Source organism: Corvus kubaryi, unplaced genomic scaffold (genome assembly GCF_017639235.1).
Source record: "Corvus kubaryi isolate FWS band 111438036 unplaced genomic scaffold, C.kubaryi_AGA036_p1.0 37394, whole genome shotgun sequence".
In the NCBI taxonomy this organism is placed as follows: domain Eukaryota; kingdom Metazoa; phylum Chordata; class Aves; order Passeriformes; family Corvidae; genus Corvus; species Corvus kubaryi.
In genome coordinates this window covers 15,123,234-15,144,137 of record NW_024581133.1, presented here as the reverse complement: position 1 = coordinate 15,144,137, position 20,904 = coordinate 15,123,234, and the positions used below count along the sequence as shown (strand labels likewise).

General features: G+C 38.9%; 2 protein-coding genes across 3 annotated transcripts; one reads left to right on the top strand and one right to left on the bottom strand.

Annotated features, from left to right (window-relative positions):
- Nucleotides 1–275: 275 nt before the first annotated feature.
- MPHOSPH10 (M-phase phosphoprotein 10) lies at nt 276–7,537 on the bottom strand. Of its 2 annotated transcripts, none has more exons than XM_042039367.1 (11): nt 7,439–7,537; nt 5,988–6,642; nt 5,043–5,191; nt 4,465–4,636; nt 4,051–4,192; nt 3,570–3,637; nt 2,756–2,893; nt 2,432–2,542; nt 2,085–2,192; nt 1,315–1,545; nt 276–481 (listed from the first exon to the last, which is right to left on the bottom strand). In XM_042039367.1, exons 1-11 carry the CDS (start codon nt 7,504–7,506, stop codon nt 332–334), a joined length of 1,992 nt encoding a protein of 663 aa, XP_041895301.1. In that variant the 5' UTR covers nt 7,507–7,537; the 3' UTR covers nt 276–331. The 2 variants fall into 2 exon arrangements, with proteins under 2 accessions (XP_041895301.1, XP_041895299.1); XM_042039365.1 differs by lacking the exon at nt 7,439–7,537 and adding an exon at nt 7,137–7,286.
- A 1,587-nt stretch (nt 7,538–9,124) lies between these two features.
- Nucleotides 9,125–19,496, top strand: MCEE (methylmalonyl-CoA epimerase). The gene is made up of 3 exons (XM_042039368.1): nt 9,125–9,294; nt 13,011–13,351; nt 15,634–19,496. Exons 1-3 carry the CDS (start codon nt 9,264–9,266, stop codon nt 15,784–15,786), a joined length of 525 nt encoding a protein of 174 aa, XP_041895302.1. The 5' UTR covers nt 9,125–9,263; the 3' UTR covers nt 15,787–19,496.
- The last annotated feature ends 1,408 nt before the right edge of the window (nt 19,497–20,904 follow it).

The window sequence follows — 20,904 nt, the reverse complement described above, 5'->3', positions numbered from 1 at the left end:
AATTCTTCAATAAACGCAGTTACTCCTGCTAGAGATACAGAGCTATTACAACAGCAGATACAAAGCTATGGGCTATAGATTAAAGAGACTGTAGAGTCACAGCATATGTCAAGTATTGTACATGATTGTATATCTGCCCACAACAAAAACCTTTCTTTTTGGAATAAATCAGAGGTCTATGGTAGAAAATATAAGTAAAATCTACAGGAAACTGTCTGAACATCACCTCACAAGCTCACAAAGCATTTTAAAGATCAACACAGAATAAAACCTACTCAAATTTGGAAAAAAATTTTAATATATACAAGATGCAACATATAAAAAACGTAAATTACAACTTCAGTTTATGAACAGAGAGTGCTTTCTCCTTCTTCTGTTTTTTCTTTAATTTGCTTGCATCTTTGATTTGCATTCTCACTTGATCTTGCAGCTGAGAAAAGAAGGCCTGGGATGATTTCAAGGCCTTGTCTTTACCTTCATCCTGTCAATGGACAAAACATTTGTTATAACCGAGAAATGTACAAACAGTACCATTATATTACTTACTAGTTACTCACACATAATGGTATTTGACTTCAAAAAGATCTGGTAACTGATTTTCAAAGGGTATTTTTCACCACATTTTTATTCCACTCCTACTATCTAAAGAAATAAAGATTACATTCTCTTTTTAAGTAGCAATTAGCATGATCGGTAAGAGCAGGGGCATATCAAGAACAGATCCTGGCACATCATGAATTACAACTGGGTACCTGTATTTTGTATTCTGCTTGCCTTCTGAAAAGGTAAGCACAAGCACCTGGAAGTAATGAAGTTATTTTTCCTATTAGTTTCTAATACTTCAGAATTTCAGAGATTTTTAGAATTTTATTTAAAAGACATTGTAAGTGGTACACAAGTTTACTGTTTTATAGCATGCAAAATAATATCAATCTGATGAGAGTATAGGGAAGGCTCCAAAATAAGGACAAAGTTAAATAGGAATATTGTATTACAAAACAGTTTCAAAGCTTATATAGAACATAGAAACCTAATGTGCATTCAAGTAGTCCCACTTGATGAAGTGGAATGGCTTCAATGCAGGAAATAAAGAACATCTATTTGCAAGAATATCACCTTGTGGACCTTGAAATAAACAGAAAAGTAGCACCTCACACAAAATCATTTCTTCCTGATGAACATACTTTTATGTAAAGTAATTGTATCATACAGCTTTTTCATATTTTTCCAACCTTATACTTGTAATTCTCTGGGATGAAGTTTCCTTTCCTCTTTCTAGATAAAAATTATCTATCCTTGGGATTTTAGTCTTACCTTGAGCAGAGATGCTTTGCCTTCTTTGGTAAGCCTTTTTAATTTTGCTGCAGCAGCTTTTTTGCTAAGTTTTGTGCCTTGTTCTGGTTTCATCTTTTCAAGAAGCTTTTGACGTTTCTCCTTTTCCCTTCGCCTCATTCGTTTACGGAGCTTTTTCCTTCTTAGGTCTCGTTTCTTGTCTGTGGGAGTCTTTTCTGCATCTGTTTTTACATCACCAGCTTTGTTCTTTTCCTAAAGAGAAGAAGATCTTTAGATCCATAACAGTGCAAAAGACAAGACTCACTTCACAGAACTCAAATCTGTCTCAGCATTTCCATTATTACAAGTGCCAGCTCAGGATAAGGCAAAGGTCAAAAACTGGCAAAAGCTGGGAAATGAGATTTGTAGAGTTGGTCCAGGACAGGCTAATCGCTCTGCTCTAGTGACATTTAGCTTTCCCCTTCCCAATACCCACATATATGTTGGGACAGCAATGGCCATCACATAACAGTCTAGACCAAAACCAAAGCATAATACTATGGCCTATGGGAGCCAAATAAAATATACTCTTTACCCAGATAGAAAAAAACAAACAAACAAACAAAAAACACCTCACCCCCCAAAACCCCCCAACAACCACCAATGCTAAAATTCTAGACAAAAAGGTCCACAAGGTGAGGAAACACCCACCAGGATGAGAAGGGGCAGAATTTCCACTGATCTGAGAGACAGTACAACCTTCTATAAACCACACAGATCCTCTCCCAATCCTTATGCCATTTTATATTTACCTTGATCTCCTCTGGTGCTAAGAGAGCAGCATCACTAACAGCAACTGGTGCTACTTCTTCCACACTGATAGCTGGAAGGTTCGAAACGATTTTAACTTCTGGCACCGGCTAGAAATAAGGCGACACATTCAGGACTGAGCACACCATCTCAGCAGCTGACAGACAACTGAAGATCCCAAGTATTTGGGTTTGTTTAGAGTCAATCACAGTGCATTTAATATGAAATAAGAATGAGCTCAGTAAACATCAATGTTTACTTTACTTTCCATTTCTGGAATATATTTTAAAGTATCCAGTTCAAAGAAAAAGGGAGAAAGCCCCCAACTTTATGAAACTTATGCACTTACTGGTTTGGGTGTGAAGTGGAAATTACAAAGCGCATCCAGCTTCTGGAAGAGTGAATCCATCATTTCCTGAATTTCTTTGTGTTCAGGATTTTCTTCCTCTTCAGTCTTTTGCTGCATTAGAAATGCAGTGTAATTGTAACACCATTCATACAGCCATTTTACTTTAGGAAGTGTGGTAACAACACAATGTACAATTCAGAGCCATTTCACTGGTGAACACTTAGAGAAAGACTCAAATACTTCCACTTTGAAAGTGTGTAAGTGAACACACAAGATTATGTGGTGTGAGCTTCAAACCCAAAGGCAAGGCATTGTTTACAGTACCTGGTGAAGTTTCATGTATTCTTGCTCGTAGATTTCAGCAAGACTCAGCTTACTCTTTTCATGATCCAAAGCGATCCGTTTCTTGTACTCAAAAGCTTCCTCTTTGGGTTTTTCTTTTGGTACTACATCATCCCATGCCTGAGAAAGTCATAAAGTAATGACCAAGTGCAACTACAGTCAAATATCAGCTACATCTTATTTAGAACATTTTTCAATTATTTATCTGGCACATTAACTAGTTTATGCATGTGGCTTCCCAGGACTCATTAAGTTTCACACTTTCATTTGGAAAAAAAAAAAGTAGTAAAAGTTACAGGTCTAGCTTGTGTCGTTGTTTTTAGTGAATGAGGGCAAGAACTGTAACAAGTTAACAAACTCCTCCCCATCTTTTTTAATTCAACGAACAATAAGGCTCAACAAGCTGTGAGATACAAATTTTCTATCAGTGGCTTTGAAGAAAAACGAAGTAAAAAACTGAGTTTGGGTCACTGCTCAGAATGCTCAGAGCACTAGTTATGGTAACAGTCAAAACTTACAGACTGGCATTATATTCCAAATAAATCCTTACAGTTTCATATGGACACACGCATGTTTTGAAGTGCACCAAAGCTTGGTGCGTAACAGGGATATAAAAATGGGGCTCCTTAGAAATCTAAAGACATGTTCATCAAGACAAAAGCATACAACAACCTGTTGCAGAAATTAAGATAACTCTACACCTAACATTGGAAATGCTTCAAACTCATCCTTAGAATGTGCCATGTGAACCAAGCCTATGAAAAATATAAGGAGGAACAGGAAAGATAATATTAACCTCATCCAATATTCTCTGTTTAATGATATCTTCAAGCTGAAAAGTAGTTTCTTCTGTGATCACAGGTGCTGAAAGGAAAAAGTGAAGTATTTTAAGATTAATGTTTCTCCAGCAAGAAATAGTTCTTGTTCTACGAAGAATAAACTACAGAAAAGAAAGTAAGGCCTTCACAAAAATGTGGCAATTGAAGGTGAAGTAAGTAAATATAAGTACAAGTAAGTCATATTATGTGAGGCTCATAAATTACCAGGTCTGCCACCAAAGTTATGATTTTCCAGGTAAATTAAAAATTAACAAAAAAATTATAATTTCCTGTAGTTTCCACTGTGAAAATGCACAACCTCAAAATGACATCAAGAAGTTTAACTTGGTGTTCTGTTACCCTGCTCCTGAGTCACAGGTGTTTTCAGCAAGGTCAAAGGGCAGAACACCCAACATGGTCTGCAACATGCAGTCAGGAAAGCCCTGTCCCTCTCCTTACCCATTCGGACTGCATGGTCAAAAAGTACTGTTTCTTCCAAAAGGCTGTTCTCAGGGCGTTTTTGTCCAGTCACTTCTCCTTTAAGCTGCCAAGGTTTCTCCTCTAACAATGCTTCTTCTAAACTTTTTATTTTTTTGCTCATCTGAAAAACACAATTTCCTAAGAAGTTTAAAATAGAACGCACTCATAAACCCACAGCAAGAAATTAATATTTACTTCAGGTACATGAGGGAATATATGATTGCCGATGTATCTATGTAGATAAACCACGTTTTTCTTAAATTTTAAACACCCTCTTCATATTTGCTAGACTGAACAAATGGCACAACCAGTCAAAAAAAAAAAAAAAAAATTGCCACTCTTTTGAAGTATTAGCCAAATAGAATATGAAAAAAACAACCAAACCACAATTACCTTCTCCTGTCTCTTCTCAAAAGATGACTTTATTTCACTGGGATTGATGCTCTTCTCTAATTGCACTTCAGTTACATCTTCTGTTTCACTGTCATCTGGCAAACTAAAAGTTACTTTTTTAGAAGCTTCTTTACTTCTCATGTGCTCCACCATTTCATCCATGTCCTCAAATCTGTAACAATAACATTTAATATAAAATAAAGGTAGAGAGGCCTCTATAATTTTTCACATGAAGATGTTTCAGCCCTTAGACGTTTACCTGTTACAACTAACATACACTTTACAACCAGTCTCAAAGACTCCCCTAAAGGTAGAGGACTCTAGGGAAACTTCTGGATAATAAAAAAACTTTGAACAACTCTAAAATGCTTTATTCACATAAATATCAAGGGATAATACTAAAAAAATTTAAATAAACTGATTTTAAATAAGGTGACAACACAAACCATGAATATACAACAGTTAACTGAGAATGGCAAACTATGACCAGAGTGAGTGTGGTATTCCCAGTATTTTCTACTTCACTTTAGTGTAAAATTACAAGGATATTTTCACCTGCAAATAATGCCTATACTTACTCAGACATACTTTCTTCATTTTGCTCTTCAACAGCACTGTCTGCTTCCTCTTCCTGATCCTCTTCAGCATCATTAGCTACTAAATCATCATCATCATGAACTGAATCAAAGAAATCTTTGTACATCATATCTCTAGAACTTTTAATTGGCTAAAAAGGTGAGAGGGAAAGAAAAAACCAAACAACAAACCACAAGTGTTAAGACTGACAGAAATGAAAGGGTATCCTGTCTTTTAAAGTTTTTAGTGCCTGAGGAACAGCACTACTTGTGTAACAGTAAGTCAGGTTAGTGATGCATTAACCTGTGGTAGGGCATCATAGCAAAACTGATTTCTTTTACCGCTATTTACAATTCTCTATGACTTAAACATACAGAAGTCAAGGAGCTGTATATTTTGCCAAATACTTGTTGGAATGCACACAAATTCCCTGGGTATATTTCTTACTTGCTACTGAGAATGTCTGGTAATTTTAAATAATAAAATACTTATTTTTGAAACAATTGCTCATCAATTTAAGTTATATCAGAGTTACAAAGCCATGTCCCTGGAAAAAGCCCTTTGTTCTGCATCAGCCACCTTAGTGATCTTTAACTGCCAGATGCTGAGTGACAAATCTTTTTCATTTGCTGGGTCACCTATTCTGCAATTCTTCAAGGTCCCTTATTTCTTGTGGGTACTATCTCTTCCTTTATTTATGTAAAAGCCCAAGGCCCATCTAAGGGGAGACTGGAATAGCAGGATATTATGTTCTCCTACACTAGGACTGTGTCCTACCAGATATTCATTGTTAAAAGTAAAGCTTCAGAAGTAATCATTAGCCACTAAACAAATTTAACTTGGCAGTTTCTACACAGAGTTAAACAGCTTATGGTCATCCTAACAGATATCAGATTTTGATTTAAAGGAAAATAGATATCAGAAAATTATTTTACTGGTATTCTTACTTTGACTTTAGCTTCTTCAGAGTCTTCTTCCTCATCATCTGAGATAATGTCTTCAAAATAATTAATATCTTCTTCTTCTTCTTCTTCTTTGTCTTCCTTCTCTGCATGTTCTAAAAAAGCTTCCATCTCAGCCAGCTTGAAAAACTTGTCATCCACTACAGATTTTTTTCCCTTTTTTTTCAATGTGGTTTCCTTGGCTGTTTTAGCTTGTTGCTCCAGTGCTTCAATATCAAAGTCAATATCAGAATCCTCATCACTGTATTTCTGCATTATGCTTTCTCTGAGTTTACTTTGTTCTTCTTTAGCTTTAGTTTTATCTTTATCTTTTGTATAAACACTCTTCTGTTCAGTTTCTGCTTCCATTATGGTGTCTTCCAATTCCTTGTCACTGCTGGTCTCCACATCTGAGCCGTCCTCTTCCTGGTCTGAGAGAAGGCAAAGATCTTCATCCTCGGCATCCCTTGCAATGGATTTCTTGAAGAAATCGAGAACTGCATTGTTCTGGAGCTCTAGTTGCTGCCAAATCTGTTCTTCATCAAAATTTTCTATCACCAGCTCTTTTAGAGGACCCCCACGAACTATGTGAGTTCCTTTATTCAAATCGTAGAGAGTCTTTGTCATTGCTCTGAAGTCGGCTGCCAGTCCATCCTGCACACTAAGAGCACAATAAATAAAAGACCTTAACACCGTCCATTAAGTTAATCACACGGTCACACTGCTGCTCTTTTTATATCTGCTTTGGTAGTTTCTGGTGCTACAGAACAGCATCTTTCAACAATTACTACTGTGGCCTAACTTTCTACACATCTCTTGAAGTACTGCTAGTACACATTCATAGAAAAAAATAGACAGAATTCTTAATCCTTTCAGCTTTATTACACTTGGTGTATGAAGTAGCAGCTAGACAGAACATTCCAGCTTTCTATAGCTGCATCTTACAATACGCTGATCGTATTTAAGCACCTCAGACATTTTTGGGAAGTAAACAGTACAGCACTAAACACCTCAATCGTCCAAGAGCCAGACCCCAAGTTTCAAAGAGGTAACTGCCCTTCTCCACCGCCTCACTCCTCAACTTTTACACCTGGGCAGTCTTCTCCAGATTTTTCTCTAGGGCTACCAGTGCTTCCCCCCGCCGCCCCGCGGTACCTGAGGAAGCACTCGGGACGCGCCGCCGCCGCTCCCGCCACCCTGAGGCACGTCTGGATCCCCGGGATCCCCGGGATGCCCGGCACGGCCGCCATTGCCCCGCACACACGTGGGTACCCGGCACCGCCTCCACAGCGCGGCCCAGCACTCCGGTCCGGCCGGCTCCCGCGGCCGCCGCCAAGGTTCCGCACACAGTGGTTCCGTTCCGCCCACGAAACCCTGCCCCACCCCGCCTCCCGGGCCACGGCATTCCCGCCTCCTCAGCCATGGCATTCCCGCCTCCCGAACCAAAGCATCCTCACCTCCTGGCCCTGCCCTCCGTCAGAAGTGCCTCGTTGTCCCAGAACCGCAAGCAGGGTATGGCAGTCATATACCGGCGGCTGCTGCTTCCCGCCCTGGGAAGGGCACGGTGTTGCTACAGGATGTGCATCAGCACAGGGAAACCTGCTCTAAATATAGTGAAGCTACAGTCGTCTTCACAGTTTTGAGTCTCTGACCTAGATACAAGGGCTATTTTGGAACCGCACATTTCCAGCTGATTCTGTGGGCAAAACCCCCGATCTTACCTGGTGTCTCCCAGCGCAGGCTAACGAGGCATGTACACACCCCTTCACCATCAGCACAGCACTTCCCAGTGCTCTTCAACTCCCCTCTTACATTATGTAGTTTTCCTTAAAGTTAATTTTTTAAAGTCAAATTAAGCCTTACACCCACAGACCCCTTCCAGCCACCCACAGCCCTTCTGCAACTTGATCCAAAACTGTGACCAACCTTCCAACTTCAATACTGCTCTTGCCCCTGCTGCTTTCTTGTTTCCTTCCTACCAACAAATGAAGCCTTTTCAGTGCAAAGAACGCCCTGCAATGCCACTTCTGTGTGTCCCATCACTGTCACTTTGCACACTCAAAAAACCATGGTGTGGAGCAGGGCCCAGCCAGCAGAGCCATGAGTGTGACCTGTACCTGCAATTCACTGAACATCAGAAACACACCTGATACACAACCTGGGCTGGAAATTGAAAGTTTCATATATTGGGACTTTCAAATATCCATCGTGACCACTGATATTAATCTGCACTTTTAACTAATCACGTGTAATCAGATTTGAAGTGGCACAAGCTGTTTATCTATTTAGGATATATCTCAGCAACTCGTAGGGTGCTATGCCTGACACAATGGGAGTGCAGCATCAGCAGACAGCCTCCTTGCTATCCTGAGTCTCTCTGGCACAATGCTCCATGGCAACCTGGCCTGTATCAGATATAGTGCGGCCAGCAGGACCAGGGAAGTGATTCTTCCTCTGTATTCTGCACTGGTAAGGCCACACCTTGAGTTCTGTGTCCAGTTCTGGGCCCTTCAATTCAGGAAGAACATTGAGGTGCCGGAGCAAGTGCAGAGAATGGCAACAGAACTGGAAAAGGAACTGGAACACAAGTCTGATGAGGAGCAGCTGAGGAAGCAGGTGGGCCTCAGCCTGGAGAAAGGAGGCTTGGGATGACCTTACTGCCCTCTAGAACTCCCTACACCAGGAGGGTGTAGCCAGGTGAGGGTTGGTCTCTTCTTCCAGGCAACAGCAACAGGACAATAGGACATAACCTCAAGCTGCACCAGGGTACATTTAGGTTGGACATCAGGAGAAATTTCTTCACAGAAAGGGTGATTAGATACTGGAATGGGCTGCCCAGGGAGGTGGTGGAGTTACCATTCCTGGAAGTTGTTGAGGGAAGTCTGGATGTGGCACTTAGAGCTCTGGTTTAGGTGACAAGGTCATGTTCAATCATAGTTTTGACTCGATGATCTCAGAGGTCTTTTCCAACCTAATTGATTCTGTGGGATTTGCTCAGAAAACTGCCTCGGGAAATGTCCCTTGCTACCGCAGGCCTCCGTCGCACGTTCTCTCCCAGATCTGTGCAGTGCCGGCCACGGCCGCAGCGGAGGGCACGGCCCTCGGGAGGGCACGGCCGCCTCCCCGCAGTCAGGCGAGAGCTGCAGGTCCAATGGCGCGTTGTGCTGCCGGGCACGGCCCCTCGCCGTGACACACCGCTGTCGACACGCCGCGCTGGCGCCAGGCCCGCACGGAGGGGTGCCGGGGAGGGCGGCGCTGCCCCGCGGCCGATCGGGCGGTGAGATGGCGGCGGTGCTGCGGCGCGGAGCGGCCGGTAACGCGGGGCGGCAGCGCGGGGCGGCGGCGGGAAGGGCTCAGGGAGGGGCGGCACGAACGCGGGCGGCCGCGGCGGGGCCGGCACGGGGCGGCCGCGGGTCTCGGTGCCTGCTCCGGCCTGGCGGATCTCTCCGTGACAGCCTCGCAGGCCAAACGAAACTACCGCTTCTGTAAATAAAACCAAGATCTCCCGATCCAACTGATGGGCACATTAACAACTGACATTAGCTGGCATAGGGTAAACTTAGAGAGCAAACTCCAAACTCAAGGCGCAAGGAGGAGCTTGTCTTTTTTGAGGTGCGGTTTGGAGGTCAAATTCAAACTAATTTCCCGTTCATGCTAATAATCTGTACTGCTCACTCTGGTAGGGCAGGTTAAACTCACAATACCTATAGCACACTATTTTACTTGGTAGCCACAGACCAGGAGAAAAGTGAATGAGAGGGTCAAAGCTGTCCATGATCAATCACTAGGATACTGGGAGTGAAACGACCTCTGTATTGCTGCACTTTGATGGAGGGAACCAGAGCTGCAGCACAGTGAGACAGTTTCCATGAGCTGTGGAGTCTGATTCCCAAAAGCCCCCTCCAGCACAGAGCAGAGCAGCACTGTGAGCCCAGTTGGCTTCCAGAGTTCCTGAGATGCTCATACCACCTTGAAATTGCTGGGATTTAAGAAGGCCACACTATGCCCTTTCTCTGTTTGGTCCAGAGAGTGAACACACAGCTCCTCTGTGCCAGATTCCCTATGGTGGCAGCATCCTCTCCATGCTTTGGGAGTTCTTCTCCACCTGAAACAGCTGACAATAGAGCAGCGCCCAGTGACAAGATTCTTACTGCAACCCACTTTTGTAAACCTTCCCATGGAAAACATGACTGAGTTCAGTTGGATTTGGCTTGTGTTTGACTCCTTAGTTTCCTTGATTAAGTCAATGAACACTGCTCTACATAAGAAGCAACAAACAAGCCAATGAATAAACATTTGAGGAATGCGGATCTCAGTTTATGGGGTACTTCAGACTTGTTGCTTCATAATCTGCTCTTTTAAAGAATGTAACCCTTACTTGGTGCAACTGTATGTTCAAACTCTGATGTGCATAATACTAGCAGATCAGTCAACCATTAATAGAATAAGCCCCAAATAGATCAATTTAAAAATATTCTTCAAATTCAGCTGAGGAAAGTTATATACTATAGAACTGTTTTGAGATGTATATGTAAATACAAGTGTTTTTTTCCTGGAAGCGTGGAAGTGATGGGGTTTCAAGCTGAAGTTTGTTGAAAAGCTTTCCTTTTTACTGCAGGTTCATTTTTTGATTATTGGGTTAGAAGAAGATTAGAATTCTAAGTAATCTATATAGTTACTAATCTAGATAATGCAAGAAAAACACAAATGCTTTTTGTTTAATCTCAGTCAATTATGGATTTAAATTAATATTCTGTATGCATCTGACTAGAGCTAGGATAAATTCACAAGGCTTCATAGAATAAATGCTTATATGAGTGGGCATTTAAGTATCTTTGACTTTACAAGAATCGTAGGAATATACGTCGCTTTTTCAATCTATTGTCTTCCCAGGAAACACCACAATAAATCAAGTATTTCTTGGGAAAATCAAGTATTTCTTGGGCAGAACCCAGAAGAAAGAGCATTTTCTATTATTTTTTCTAGTGCTTCACAAATAGCTGAATAACAAACAGTCTGTGTCAATTTACTTGAAATAGAAAAAATACAAATTAAATTACAATAACTATGTAGTCATATGACCTGGGTGAAGTGCAGCAACAATTATAAATGTCAGATGTAAAAGAATGGGAAAACTCTTGCAGTAAAGACTGCTTGAAAAAAAGATCTACGGTAGTGGTATTTCTATTGAACTGCAGTCTGATAATAGTTGGAAGAAAGAATAAAACAGTAAAAGGCTCTGGAAAATGTAACAGTTTATATAGTAAGGGATCCTTCTCTTTCAAAGAATTTTTCTTATTTGGAGAATAGTGCCCTCCTCCAAGTGGAAAAGTACCTCTTGCTTCAGCAAGAATTGAATCATGTCTTAAGAAATTACAGTACAAAACTGAACTACTTCAGTAGAAGCTTAGGTGGGCAGAAAAGACTGCATAGCAGATGTTGGGGGGATTCTTACTTTTTGTAACACATTTATTTACTCTGGTTAACTGTCAAACCCTATACTAGTTAATTATCCATGCCTTTAATCATGCCACCTAGTTCCTGCCTGTTTGTTACTTGATGCATTATAGGCATTGCACAGTACTGCTTTCCTCAGGAAATTACTTGGTTCACCCTGATTCAGCTGCATTGATGTGGCGAGTGTTTCTAAAAAAATAGTTTCTCCACGAACATTTGAAAAACAAGAATTTTTCTTTGTGTAGAAGTTTCTAGGGGATTTTTTTAACATGTAAAAAGTTGAAAAGCAGTTGCTGTCCTATACCTAGTATGACAGCCTAAAGGTAACAAGTGAAAGAATTGTCCAGAACTTCTGGCTGTGGTGAAGGAGATAGCAGGATTGACTGTGTGAAACCTGGCAAGAAATACTCCAGGGCAGTTACTTGCAGCACTGGATAAGTTTCTGGAAATACTTAATGTAGGATGTTGTTTTAGTATCATCAAAAGGTTGTGAGTAGACTTACTTTTACAACGCTAAGTCCTTGCTAATATGCACATTGCATGTTGTAATTTTAAGTGTCAAATACATGCAAACATTTCTTTCTCCATCACAGCACCATGTTCAGAAAGGCTTAGATTTAAGGACTCATCAGTTATCTTTGTGAAGAAAAATTAACTGGTAGCTGTAGAATCTTGAATTCCTGTGGAATGGTAGTTCTCAGTTCCATACTGTGAAGCAAAGCTGATTAATTACAGCTATTACTAACGTTACAAAGTACCAAGAGCCCAGCCAGGCTATCTATCCTCAGTGTGTTGCAAAGCATCGGGAATCTCAGTGCATCATTGGCACAATCTCTTAGAAAAATAGCACATTTGTGACTTTAAAGCAAAGAATGCCTCAAAGACTACCAAAATGCTAAGATGCCTCTAGCTTGGGCCTTGAGGCATTGGGAACTCTGACTTGGCCTAAAGCAAGCTGGCATGGAATTAAAATGTGGCTTTTATGAATATATCCTTTAATCTAATTCTAATTCTGGTGCTAGAAACAACTGATACTGTCACGATCTCTCCCTACCCCCAACTCCTCCAGATTCTAGTACTCTGACAGATTAATTTTTAATGTAATTAATTTGTAACTATCCTCATTTTATATCTTTCTGTTTCTTCGTGGTTTTTTTGTTTGTTTGCTGTAATTTCGAGATGTGTAGGCATATCCTGATTTCTTTCTCTATTTTGTAAGAAGCTCTGAAAAATTCAAAAGTCACTTTTAAACACATTATACAGTTGACCTTTATGATTGGTCCTGTATTCCTCTTTTTAACAGGCATATGTAAGGATTTACACCAAATTTAAGTCTGCTTTGGGTTCTTATTTATTTTTTTTTATACTTCTGAATATTTACTTAGTCTGAAAAAAGTGTTCATTAAACTGTTAGTTCTACAGAGTAACTGTTTTCCTTGCTCTCAGTCTACCCTGAGCATTGCACAAGGGTGTGCCAATGACTTGGCAGCTCTGCAGGCCTGTGAAGGGGAAAGAGCAGGTACCGATACTTTCTCAAAAGCTTCCTGTCAGTGCTGTTCACTTTTTTTTCAGGGCTTCTTAGCAGATTGCAGATCTCAGCTCCAACAATACGAACTCTATCATCATCAAAGCCCTTTTCACAAAACATTCCAAGCTGTTTGTGGAAACTGGGCCGACTTAACCATGTGGCAATTGCAGTTCCTGATTTGGAGAAAGCTCAGTCCTTGTATAAAGATGTGTTAGGAGCCCAGGTGAGTGAGACTGTTGCTCTTCCTGAACATGGTGTCTACACTGTTTTTGTGGAGCTGGGAAATACCAAGCTGGAACTTCTACATCCTTTAGGAGAGAAAAGTCCCATTGCAAGCTTCCTGCAAAAAAACAAGACTGGAGGAATGCATCATATCTGTATTGAGGTATCTTAACATAATATTTCATGTAATAAGATAGATACATTAAAGTATGCATATTTTAATAGGCTTGACCTGTGTCAAGAACTAATATATAAGGCTGTCATATTTGTGAAAAATTACATTTCATAAGAAGAAGTCTTAAACATGCCCTTTTTTAATGTTTTGGAAGTCACAGTTCCATTTCGTGAGCTATGTGATCATTTTTTCCTCTTTTATGCTATAAAGATTGAACTGGGGAACAAAGGGCTAAGTAGCCACTGTGGCAGAGCGGTGAGGTTGTGAACAGTGTTGGATAGGTGTCAACTTCCTGACATAAAAGGACATACAGCAGAAAAAGAATTGTAGGTTTAAGCTATGGTATAGTTCAGTTTTTACGAAGTCAAAAAAGCCTGTCCATTGTGCTTATCTGTCCTGTTCTTCCTTGCCATCAAAGAGAAATTGATGTGGAAGTACAAGGGAATGTAAAGGTGCTGGGTGAAATCATTATCTTATTTAGTATACTCATGTTTTAGTGTACATGTTTGATGCAAAACTTCATGCTGCTGCCTATGATTCATGTTTTAAATATCTTGTAGAGCAGAGTCTTGCAAACTTTATTACTTCAAAGCATAATTATGCAAAGCGTAATATTAAAAAGTAATGGGATTAGTGATGTGAGTAAAATTGTTTTTTGGTCTTTTATGTCAGGAAGTATCAATTGTTCATTTGAAAATTTTAAATATATTTTGTGGAAATACCTTTTATGAACAAATTTCTTACAAAAAGCTGAATTGTAAAAATCATTTCCATACCGGAGAAGAAGCCTAACAAGTTTATCAAAATATTCTTAATTTCTTCTCTCTTATACTAAGGAAAATTTAGACAGATGTTTTGATAGGCAACTTGTTTCAAAAAAGGTAAGTATTTTAAGAAGAAATTAAATTATTCCTGACCAGTTACAATTTAATACCTCCAGTGAAAACTGTGCTGGACACAGTAGAGTAAGAGAGCAATCCAAGCCTGGTACTTTCCTAACATGGATGCACCCAAAGGCTTTCCATTGTTTACTGTCACTCATCCTTGGGGAGGCAGGAATTCATTGCAGCTGAGCCCAGACCTGGTTCCTCTTCAGGCCATCTCTGCGGGACAAGAGCAGCAGCTGCTGTGGCTTTTCTGCTCGGGGAAAGAATCTGGGGGGGGGGCCATGGCACACGTCACATGAGGCCTTTCTAGTTTAGATAAAACTTGACAGTCGTTCCTTTTTGTTTTGCAGACTGGTAGTTGTGTGTAGGAAGAGCTGTAGTGAGTTTGGAATATTCATGAACAAAACTGCAGTGAATGGGTAGGAATTAGGTGATGTCTGTTCCTCTGAATTAAAGCCAGGAATTTTCTTCTTCCTTACAATGGCATCGGGAGAATTTATTCACCAAATTATGTCCAGACACCTCAGTCTTGAAAAACAGCAATGCTATTATTTTAATTCTAGGTCTTTATTCATTATTGACTATTGAATTTTCTAAACTGTTAGTATTATTATTTCAAAAAATGAATGCATTTAAGTTTTATGAAAATTCAAATTTCATTGGATGACATGACATCAGAACTTCAGATCACACTGTACAGTATAGGCATGTTTTTGTTAATTATGTTTTTCTGTAGGAAACTGTACTGAAATACTGTATTAATGGCTATTATTATAATTAAGTTCATTAGGAAGACCACATCCTGTTCTGGATATATTTTTGATTATTCCAAGCTTTTTTTTTTTAGGAAACTTTATGAACCTTAACCTATTCAGAAGGAGAATATATGAATCTAAAAGGGACTTTCCTTTTACCTTCTGCCCACTGCCCTCCCTTTTCACCAGCATTTAATGAGTCAGTGCTCTGTCAGCAATTATAAAGGGAGATATTTTTCTTTAGTTTTTGAGAACTGGAAAGCAATATGATCTTCCTAGTAAAAGTAATGCAGAGTTTAGATTATTTATGGAGTCCTTATAAAGTAACAAAAAAAAAATCAATGGGCTTTGTGCATGAGTGATTTTAGTTTATTAATTCCTTAAATACAGCACAATCTGTTTAAATGGTATTTTATAAAATCTTCAAATAACAAGTGCAAACTCTGTAGTATTTTTATTTTGAAGAATAGATGTTTTAAAATGTTTTTACAACTTAATTTATTTTCAGAATGATATTAGAACTTAGGAATAACATTTCAGTGAGGAATTATGTTATTGCTCCTAAATGTAAAATCTGCATAATACAGTGCAATATGTTAATTTGTGTGAACTGTATCTTTTTTGTAAGGTTGATGACATAAAAGCAGCTATGACAGAACTGAAGAAAAAAAAGATACGAATATTGAGTGAAGAGCCAAAAATAGGTGCACATGGCAAACCTGTGATTTTTCTTCACCCTAAAGATTGCCATGGAGTCCTTGTGGAACTTGAGCAAGCTTGAGCTGCAATATTCATAAATAAAAGAATAGAAGAGTTGTGAAGTTCCTGAGCTGGTGCTGGGAATATTGATGTGGTATTCAGTCTTTACAAGTTCATTGTAGTTCCCATGGATTAAGTACAGCTTTTGAGTACTGAAATAGTGCTACAGATTTAGGGTCTTTTTTTGTTGTTGCTGATCTGATTTTCAGAATTAATATTGTTGGCATTTCTTGAATTCTCTGTGATTCTAAAAACAATACATGTGCTAAGTTACATATGTACCATAGTAATTTATGTTTTGTTGCCTGTTTGCAGCATGATTTTACTTCTGTAGCCACAGAAACTGTACAGTTTCTAGGTCAACCCACAGTATTTTGCTCTACATTTCAGAGTAGAGACCCACTTCTCAGTGACAACAATATAGCTTAGACATTTTCATTAGAAAGAAAGGAAAAACAAACATTGTATTTTCTCTTTTCACCATTCACCGTCTGTGCTTCACACTGATTGATCGGTTCATGCAATAAAAAAATCCATATATTATTGTATGGGTGTCTGCAGTCAGTAAATAAGTTTTTCTTGGCATAACAATTACTGCCAAGGAAGTTACCATGCATAAATCATCCTTTAGTTGTTTTATGAACTCTGTGGATATGCAGGCAATGAGAACCTGAAAAATTATTTGCCTGACATACATTTCAGACTGTAATGCACTTGTGATATTTTAGTTTTTTCATTTTTAGGGGTTTTTTAAATTTTTTTTTTCCCCAAGCTTTATCCACAGAAGAATATCTTGGGGAGACATGAACAAGTAATGATTAACCTTTTCACTTACTTGACAAATATGGTTTTCCTATGCAAAAGCACTTACAAAATGAGTGGAAAACACACACCACATAAGTCTTGCTTCTGTACATGGTTGTTAACATTAAAGACCATGCCAGCATGCTGATGTCACAGCCTGCAGTCACACTTTTGTCAACTTATTTAGGGACAGACTTCACTTTATTGGTATACATTACCCAAGCAGTCTTTTCCTGATACTTTCTTTTATAGGTTTGTTTTGACATTTCAACTGTAGAAATAGAAGACTTGCTATTTCTCTAGTTTTTTTAAGCCTTAAAAACTCATACTTTCCTAGCTTAATCTGAATTTTAAATTTTCCTGCATCTCTGCATATACAGTGAGAACCTTCAGTTTGATATGAAGTAAGGTCATTTTAGTCTAGGAGAGTTTTTACTTAATGGAATGGAATTACTTGTAATGTGTGTCATGTTTGCTGCAACAAAATACAAATATAATGTCGACCTGAGATTTAAACATGTTTTTAAAGACATTGACACTTCCTCATGAATTCTACTTCTGAAAAAATCTCTACAAAGCCATACTTTTTTGTTTTAATGAGATAGTTTTGTACTCAAAATAAATACACCTACTGTCATCTTTTAAGAAAAATACAGCCTTCCACAGGGTTCCTACATTTCATCAAATCACTGCCATTCTGGGAGACATTCTATGAGCAAAGCTGCTTTTGTCTTTTCATTCTGTCAAAGACAAGGAGGTACCTTTTCTGCAAAACCAGCATAGGAATGCCAATACTAGAAGCCTCACTGGTTAAGATAATTGAACAGAAGTCTTTAAACCCAATACCCTTAGTCTGGTGCAACAGAAACAGTCCTCCCTAGGTTCATTCTCCATTTCTTTGACCTGTCTGAAGGAGATGGACTTTTGTGTATGACATCTATCAATACACTCAGAGTAGTAGTTTGAGGTAGTACTAGAGAACAGAGATTTTTGAGTAAACAACACTTGCTCCACCTGCTGATTGTGCTCCCTATCTTATTGGCAGAAAGAACCTTGTATAATACGCTTTAGCTAGTAACCAGCAATTTTCCTGACTGATGGCGTGGGGTTGCCTAGCACTAAGTCAGCTGATGTATTTTGTTCATTGTATCTAAGTCATGCCCCTATCTCACTCAGAGTTTATACCTTTCTTCTGACTACTCCTAAGGTGGAAGTCAAGATATTATGAAAAAAACCCAACCCCCCCCCTCCAACCTCCCGCCCCCCCCCAGCCCCGCAAAAGAGAGTTTAGGTGTGCAAATTAGTCAATACCCAAAACTGCATCATGTTCTTACAAGCTGTTACAATTTGATGGGATCAGACCCCCTTGCTTGTCTGGGTGTGCGCTACAGGATAGGAGAATTTCCACCTCTGGAGCTATAGACTTGGAGAATAGCCAAGGGAGCTGGACAGCTACAGGATCTGAAGACAGCTACAACTGAGAGAAGTGTCCTGTTCATAAACTCATAAACTTAACTCCCTTAGACTTCAGTGGGAACAGAATCTATAAACTGTGTAGTCCTTCACCTTAAGGCAGGCAGCCTTCACAAGTCGTTGTTCTGAATTACCAAGGGGTTGGATGGGGCTTAGATATATGGGCCTTACTCGTTGTCACTGCCGTGATTATAAGAGGGTAGTAACATCAAGAAAAACAGTAAATTCAGGGATGGAAACTGGGGGAAGAGAGAACTCTGATTTGCTCCTTTCAGTGGAGGGACATTTAACAATACACCCCTGTTGCACCATTATACAACTTCTGGGAAGAACAAAACTGATTATCTTGGAAGGGAATTAGGCTTTGACAGTGTTTATTCTTCTTTGGTTTTTGTCTGGTGGCTTTTTTAAAACAGCAGTACCTTCTCTGATAATGTCAAGCTTCTCAGAAGACAAAGTATTAATATTTTGCTGGTAAGTTTTCTCATGCTTGTGCCATTTGTCAAGTGCAAGTTCCCTGTTCCAGTCTCTCCATGTACCTTTTTTCCCCTCTGAGCTGAAGCATGTTCCCATTTTATGCTGCCTAAGGCAGACAAGACACATTTTTCTGGACTCCATCAACATTACTCAGGCAACTAAGGAGCTCATAATTAAATTATGCAAAATATCTTTTTCTACTTCCTCTATGCAACCCTCAAGTTGCTCTTAGGTGGGAGGAGGAGAACAGGCTGCAGAATGAATCCCATTCCTTATAATGAGAGAATCCTAGAAGCAAACTCAAAAAGCTGAGAAAATAACCAACTGCATGCTTTTTAAAAGCTAACCTTACAGTTTTGCAATTCTGCAAAAACTCCAATCCTGTCATGCTTATTGTGCAGTTAATGCACCCGAATTTCATTCAGTCGCTTTCATTATTACCATATCAAGCTGAAGTCTTGTAGAAAACCATGAAACATGGAGATGTTTACATTATCTAGTTGAGGTACTTACAGTAGGAGCTTTGAATGATATCCTTGGCACTTCATTTGATTCTGTCCGTACAAGGAATTCTTCCTGTAGTGATCTGACATGGGTTTGTTGGATATAAGAACCCTTAATTAAGAGAAAAACTCCGAATTAATTGTTTCAATACTCAGTTCTTTTACCAAAGCAGTTGCCATGTTGGCCAAATTATGAGGCTGTCAAACAGCATAAGAAGATCATCAAGTTCAACCAATTAATTAATATGAAAATGGAAACTAACAACAGATTAATAAATTAATCAACTCAGTGATGACATTTTATAATGGAAGACCTCAACCACTTAGGAATGCAAACTCTGTCACCTTTGATAAGCATTTTTAAAGCATTTTGAACATTTAATGAAATACATATTTATCTTATTGTGAAGGAGGGATGTTTGTACCCTGTGATTGTATAATCCTTAAATATCTATAAAATTATGTCACCTGTTTATTTGCACTGTCTTGTATATTGTTCAAAAGCATTGCTAACCGCAAAGTTTATAGCATAGATTCACAAATGAGGAAGAGTTCTCATACATTTTAAAGTAATGATACATTTTGAAGCATTTTATGACTTTTCTCGATCTAATCTAAAGTGGCCTTTTAACTGTTATGCTTTGCTAACACAAAAATAGCAAATAGGTACTAAAATCTTCTATGAAGTAGATCTATAATACAGATTTTTACTTATTTTTAACATTGAGGTTTTTTTCAGTAATAAAGACAGGTTTTAAACATGATTTAAAGTTCTGAAGTAATTTTTAACTGCAGATACCCTGAAAGCATATGCGATGATGCACAATTTGCATTAAATAAGGGGAATATCCAACTCTTCATCTGTGGCTGGCTTTTATGGAAATAATTATTTCCAGAAACTGAAGAGTAAGAGAGGTATATTCTTGGACTTGGTATCATGCACCCTATTTTTACCTTCCATTTTGGTATGTAATTTTCTATAATAACCATCTGTCTGAGTCACTGTCTCCAAAATGAGGTGAAGGGAGAATGTTTGTTAGAAACTTAAATTAAAAAAAGTTAAACAAATATATCCCAGTCCCTTTGGGACCCCTGAAGTCTTTGAGAGGTCAATTGTAGTACAATACTTGCAGCTGCAGTAACTTCAAAAAGAATACACCTGCCCTGTTGGGCTGGAAATACTGCTTTTGGTATGTTGATAGCAAGACTTAATTATGTAATATGAGGCTATTTCATCAAGTTAACAATTTTGAGAATTAATAATATTAATTAAAACATCATTTGCCAAGTGTTTAAACAACCCATCTACAGATTATATCTGTACATACACTGCAGTTCTGTGTAAAACATACATGCATTATGGTTTGGGTAATGTTTTGAGTTCTCATTATCTTCAACAGAAAACCAAAATCAGTCAAGTAATTGAGATGTAGAAAGGGACAGATGGGGAAAGTCACCATAGAAAACTGTAACAGATGATAGCCTCTTAGTAGCAAATGGGGAGTCTTAACGAAAATCTTAACAACTGAACTAAAAACAAGACTAAAAAAAACCCCACAAAATGGTGTTTCCGTGAAGGGCCTTTGCATGTACTTGGAATATGCCTTGATGCTAACACTTGGTATAGCTACCCCAGGGCAAACAAACACACACCAAGTTGACCACACAGCTATTACAGCAAACACTGATATCTAGATGAATGGCATGCAATATAATTACATTAGGACAGCTTTTCACTTTTGCTATTGTGAGAAATATTAGCTACAATCTCAAATTTGCGTAATTATGAGCAAAGCCTGTCATAATTGCCCTAAGGTATGTATTTCTTTATATACAAACCACAATCACCTAGCTGCCCTAGAAAGATCTAGTGGCTTCTAATG